Source organism: Cyprinodon variegatus, unplaced genomic scaffold (assembly GCF_000732505.1).
Source record: "Cyprinodon variegatus isolate N-32 unplaced genomic scaffold, C_variegatus-1.0 Scaffold18, whole genome shotgun sequence".
NCBI classification, from domain to species: domain Eukaryota; kingdom Metazoa; phylum Chordata; class Actinopteri; order Cyprinodontiformes; family Cyprinodontidae; genus Cyprinodon; species Cyprinodon variegatus.
The window spans coordinates 669,891-676,600 of NW_015150471.1; the positions used below are offsets into that span (position 1 = coordinate 669,891).

Consider the following 6,710-nt stretch of genomic DNA (forward strand, 5'->3'; position numbering starts at 1 on the left):
TCATGTTTTTGAACTTTTGAAGAAGACGGAGTACCCAGAGAGAACCCACTCATGCATAGGTAGAACATGCAAACTTGCTGCAAAGCAGCATTGCTACCCACTGCGCAACTGTGCAGCCCTCAGCTGGATAACAGTTGCCACTAATTATTCACAAAATCCATCTTGAATATAACGCTTCGACTGTTTTCTAGATATTTAACATGGTGATGCTTAGGTCACATTTGCAGAAACGAAGCAGATGTGTACGTTCAGGAGAATATGCTACAGGCTTATTGATGCATCGGCACTGAACTACTGTTGGTCTGATCCTCAAACAATGTTTTAGTCATATAGGGTCAAATGAAAAGGCTATCATGAAGATATTTTTCAGTAAAAATTTACAAAATATATCTTTAACTAGAAGAATGATATGAAAAAAATGGCCTAATGTTACAATAAACAAAATATTTTTTGTACTTTGTTGAGACCAAGGATGGAAATCTGGAACAACCCGAAAAGCTCTGATGCTTATCTAGACTTACATAGAGACAAAGCTGGCTGTGTGGCCCTCTGTAGTTTTGGCTATGAAACTTGTTTATAAGAATGTTTATGACGGCATTTTTTATAGAGTTCATTCTGTAGGTTTAAAACTCTGTTATCTCTGCATTTGCAGCATAGTTATAGCTTTATTTTCAAAGCTTCTTTCTGCCTACTTGTGTTGCTTTTCAACTGACGGCTCAGTCCAAAGGTTTTGGTCAAATCTAATTCTATTTTTTATTTTTATGCTGTCAGGCTTTTTCTATCCTTTTGAAAGTGGTTTTGATCACTTGTTCTGTAGTTTTTTTTAAGGTTATGCTACTTTTTCCTTTTCTTTTTCGCTTTTCTTTACTTTTTTATTCAGCATCTGATCATTTTCAGAGGAATGTTCCCATTGTGTTGAGAAGCAACTTTTCATTTTGCACAGAACCAATTTATTTGTGAATCTTTGATGATTTTGCTACAACCAGTCTGCGAAAAAGTGACCATTTGGTCCTTATTTTTTATATTTAATCTTAACAAAAATAGAGAAAATAACACAATTTAGCAGAGTTGATTATATTTTAGCGCTAACAAGGTGATTATCATAGACTATTAGGTATAGACTGTGAATAGAGAAGGGATGGTGCATCTTCCTTTCTCAGCTCTTTTCTGTATTTTTACTCATGTTTTGCCCAAAGAAACAATATACCCAAATATTTTGATTTTAAATTTTAGATTACTTCAATGTTATTCGCCTTATGTTTACAGCACTGCATTTTCAACATTTCATTACATATACAAGGAAAAAAAGAACTGATCAAACTGATTAAATACATACATAATGTCAGATTTATGTAGATGTTTTATTAATTTCCTTGTTGAACAATTATACATCAAGCATCATTTATTAAAGAGAAGAACTGAGGTTACTAATTTTGTAAAAATTTTTTTTTGATTAAATCATCTGGCTTGTGCTCCAAAAATAAATAGAAATACCCCTCAACTAAAATTTCAACACATTTTATTTTCCTTTTTTCAGAGAAGACATAATTGTGTTTTGGAGGTTTACCACTCTTTGTAGTATTATCTATTTTATTGGTGCCATTCATTTTCAACACAGTTTAGAAGCCTCTGTTTACCCATTAATCCATTTCCAAAAGAGGTTTAATGTGATGTGTGTTTACTCAGCCTTCAGTTAGGATGTTTCAATCAAAAACTGCTTAGATATCTAAGGTTAAATTATTTATTAAAACAACAACAAAAATTGTGTTTAAAGTGTTTGTGCATAAAGTGAAACCGAACATAAAACATACATATTGCAAATTAAAAATACACTTTTACTAAACTACAAATAAAAGCTGCAACAAAAAACAAACAAAAAGCTGTTCATTTGTTTGTCTTTATGTAAATTCTTTTGGAATAAAAATTGGCCGAACTTTATATACCCCTAAATGCACTACAATCTTAAAATTATACAATTAAGTCATGCATTTAAAAATCAAAAGTTAAATGCAGCTAATAATTTATGTCCTAAATACCACAATAAAACAAATTAAATATGCTAGATGAATACAGAATTTGAATATATTCATTAAGTCTTTTCTTTCCCTTTACAGATGGACTGACTGGAGGATAACCAGAGTTTGTGTCTGAAGTAAAAAAAGATACACAATTTGCAAACTCTTGCATTTTCTTATCTAAAAGAAATTAACTGAACTGGACCGGGGTCAGTTCGTTGAGCATGGCGGACCAGAAATCAATTCAGCCCCTCCTGAAGCTGCTGCTGTTCCTGATGCTCCTCAACAGGCTGGTTCAGCTGTGGGCATTTCCCTTCAGCCCGTCGCTGGACCTGGAAGTCACTCCCAGGACAACTGTCTTTTACAAAGGTGGGGGTCAAATATAATTTTCTGTCAATTTTTGAGTATTTGCCATTTTTTACTTTTTTTTATGTCCCTTTGGGATTATTAAAATATTGTTTAATAGAATTGAATTTCGAGAGGCATGACTTCAGTATATAAATTGCTTTGGAAAATAATGATTTATTATAGTTTCAGACTTTATTATTTGTGTGACTCACTGCCTACAGATTTTTCAGATTTGTTATTGTATCCTAAACAAAACCCAGTGCAACCAGTAGCTGAAATTTCCTAATTAGTAAAAATATTTGACCCATGTCAACACGATCATTCAACATAAGAGGAATGGCAGACAAAACAGGGAGACAGTTAGAAAAAAGGACAGTTTATAATCCCAAATCCAAAGGTTTCGAGCATAGAGAGTTGCTCAGCTCCTCATCTGAGAATGTAAAAGGTATGGCACAACACAAGGCTACTACCTCAGCTGACAGGCTGGTCAAATCATAAGGAGATCCACAGCTCAGGTACTATAAGAGGAAGTTTTGATAAGACAACTTTAGTCTTCACAAGTCTCGCCTTCAAGAGAGCAAAATCCTAAAAGATTGTCAAAAGAAACCACACGTTTGTTGTTTGGATGGGAAAGATTGTGCTTTGGTCCAATGAGAACAAATTTGAAGGTTTAGCAAAATGCTATGTATGAAAAGAAAATAGCCCAGCATGGTATTGCATAGTGGTGGCGGAATATATAATTCAGTGGGGGATATCTTTCTCAGCAGAAACATTGAAGCTGGTCAAATGGAGCTAAATATACCTGTCAGAGGTAAAACACTTGAGACTGGGGTGGAGTTGCTACACAGTGACCTTCAACATACAGTCAGAGCTATAATTTATGACTTTCGATCAAAACAACAAGAAACAGACAAAATCCAGACTTTAATCCAACCGGAAATCAATTTAAAGACGCAACAGCTGACGTAGACCTTCGCTCTACTTTAAATCGGACTAAACTTGAGGAATATTGCAAACAACAATAATCAGCAAAGCAGATAGAGACATACACCCAAAGGTTTTATGCTGTAGCCCGTGGATCTCTAGTTGAATTGTTTAGCTTTGAATATAAGTGACGCAAAAAATGTACAATCTTCCATCCTCTTCATTATTATACTCTACTTTTTGCTGCTTTATCTCATAGAATCTCAGTAAAATACACTGAAATGTGCAACAAATTTTCCAAGGCTCTGGGCATTTAAATGTTAGTTTAGAGCTATTCTAAAGGGATGATATTTTGCATTAAATTCTGTCTTTTATTCCATCCCGTTACTGTTTTAGGACTGGTTCCCATTAAAGGACACTCATAGCTATTGTTTTCCTCACAAAAACGAAGATTTAAAATCCTTTTTTACAGTTTAGACATCTTTTCATCAATCTTACCAACAAATACACCTGTTTACTGACTAGTTTTCTGAAGACTGCTTGTTGGAATGATTAAACCAAAGAATTTTTTAGATTTCAGAGATGAAATGCACAAAGCAAACAAAAGATACAACCTGACTGTCCTTATTGTTACTGCTGCTCCACCTCCCCTTCCTGTTAAAGAAGTGGCACAGTTTTTAAAGTTGGCCAGGAAGATGATTCCTACATGCTCAGGGTTATTAATCGCCTCTCTCAAGCGCTGTCCTAGATCACACAGCTCAGCAAACACTTCTAATGAAACAACAGACAGGAGGCCTCCATAAAAGAGAACCTGAGCTCCATGGACCAGATTAGAGTTAGTGAGCAAATGCTGCTGAATAAGGGAATCTTGGTTGATGAGATGGTATTTATAAGGATCATCAGCACTTGCAATTCACCCTTTCTTACTTGCCAGCACCCCACCTTCCCCTTTTCTCTCCCCATTCCTATCACTGGGGTAGAGGCCAATACTGCAGCTGTGAATCCAGCCCACTTAAACTGAAGTACTGCTCAACCTTTCCCCACTTCCCCCTCTCTAGTTTTCTGAACTGTGACTTATCCTGAGTGTGAGATAATGATTGTTGTTCTGTAAAAAGTCCCCATCTAAGTATATTTTCATCATACTTCAATTTTTCTTTTTAAAATTTCTTTTGAAATCAAAGGTGTATAAAAATAATTTGTTCCAGCATTAAAGATAAAATATTGTATTTTATCCCTCCAGAATATTATATCATCACTTTCACATATCTGTCCCTGTGTTGGATTTTGGAGCAATCTCTTTTCTGTGAGCTTTTCTCTGCAGCCTGAGCCTGTCAGTCTTTATGAATCTTATTTTTCTGTCTGAACTTGTAGAAATTTGCCCTTGACCTCTTTTTAATCATTAGAGGAAGGCGCAGAGAACTGCAGGCTGGGCATGTCTTTCATCACTGTTAGAGTATGTCATCTGAGGGTCTGATGGTACTTGAAAATACATGTAGTATTATCCGACTGTTTGCATCTACTGTTGGATGACGGGAGACAACTTTTTTCTTCTATATGTGAAATGTGGGTGTCTATATGGAAGGGATTATCTGTGGGAGGACATTTATTATAATTCTGAGCTGCTTTGAGGGGGCACTCGTTAATTTACAGTGTGCTTTACTGGTGGCCTGCATCAGTGGGAGGACAGGAACATGCTGTATCAGTGGGAGCTCAGATATATCTATTGCAGAAGCTCAGAAGATGACTTTATGGAAAATACATTTAGAGAAATAAACAAACTAGACAACCCACACCATGGTATTACAATAATAGAAATTTTTGAGGATCTTTTTATGACAGACTTAAACAGATATAAATCACTGATGGCTCTGCAGATCATGGTAGCTTTATCAATCATTTTTATGGCTTAAAGTTTATAATTTTTGTTCTTTCTCTTTGTGTCATTTCACACTCTTAACTTTAAAATCCATCATTGAAATAAGGGCAAATAATCCTACATTAAAAAAAAATAAAATAAAGAAAGAAGCATTGCAGTCTGAGCAATAAGAGTAAGAGAGAGGGGTCTATTTTTAATATCTGCACTGCAAAAAATGTAAATCTAAATAAGTAATTTTTGCTCAAATTAAGTGCATTTTTTCTTGAATTGAGGAGGTAAGTGAGACGCTTTGCCAATGGAACAAGACAATTTACATTTAAAATAAGAAAAAAACAATTGCTTTGTCTTATTTCAAGTGTATATTATCTAATCATCTTATTTTAGGAGCAAAAATACTCATTCCATTGGCAGATCATCTTATTTACCTGCTCAAATTAAGGATAAATACACTTAATTTAAGACATTTTTTACTTATTTATAGATGTTTTTTGCAGTGTGGATAAGAAGGTTTTCAATAAACTATATAAAAAAAACAAAGCTGAGTTTTTTAGCTGAAGAAGATCCCTTGTCTTAGTCTAACTCCTTTAAGATGGAACATTTAACTTTTGCAAAGCACTTATCGTAGCCTTCTACAATTTAAAACCGGTCTGAGTTGAAGATGCATGTTTTTTATATAATGTTTTATAATTCAGTTTATATATAATACTTTATATTTTGGGCTTTGGAAACTTGATACTATATAATTTCTCTAAAACTATTATAAAACACAGAATTAATTTGTTTGCATGCTGAGATGGCTGAAGATGTCGAAGCAATAGGTTCCCAGGGAGTTAGCTCCTGCATGATTATTGTGTTGACAGATTCTTGATGATGAACTATCTAATTTTCACAGAAGTGCAGTGTTAGCTGCACCTACTGCTATTAAAACAATAATATTTAATTCCCATAAGCATTTCTGTTAAGTGAGCTTGGCCTTTAATTTTCACCATTTGGCTTTATATGCCTGTAGTAACATTTTATGCTTTTGTCTTTAACCTCCTCTGGGAGATCGGTCTTTCTTTGATTTCCTGCTTGGCCGATTTTAGCTGATGATTCACTGATTGCATGAAGAATGACATAATAGTATACCAAAACTATTTGTGCTATGTACAAATGGGTTACGTTTGCTTTTGGAGTCTGAGATGAAAGACTTTGCTGTCTTTCATCTCTTTCTGCAGTCTCCCAGGCTGAAGGACTGCTGGAAAAGACCAGCTCTGACAAAAGCTCTAAAAATAAAGATGTTGTGTTTGTTTCATTTTTAACTTGGTGCAACAGGTTGACATGATACAGAGCAGTATCTCCCTGACACAGATTTGCATTTTGAATTTATAATAAATAATAATCATAAGACTACAATCCTTTGATATCAGAATGTAAAGCTTCTGAATAAAAAGACTTGAAACAAACCAGAGATCTGATGGATGGATGGATGGATGGATGGATGGATGGATGGATGGATGGATGGATGGATGGATGGATGGATGGATGGATGGATGAATTGATTGATG

General features: G+C 34.7%; 1 protein-coding gene across 2 annotated transcripts in view; it reads left to right on the forward strand.

The window, feature by feature from the left end:
* The window catches only part of sema4g (sema domain, immunoglobulin domain (Ig), transmembrane domain (TM) and short cytoplasmic domain, (semaphorin) 4G), a 63,069-nt gene that overhangs the window by 6,484 nt on the left and 49,875 nt on the right, over positions 1–6,710 (forward strand). For both annotated transcript variants that reach the window (XM_015387535.1, XM_015387545.1), the window contains exon 2: positions 2,115–2,384. In XM_015387535.1, coding sequence (XP_015243021.1) covers positions 2,240–2,384 — 145 coding nt within the window. In that variant the 5' untranslated portion in view covers positions 2,115–2,239. The remainder of the gene's footprint in view (positions 1–2,114; positions 2,385–6,710) is intronic.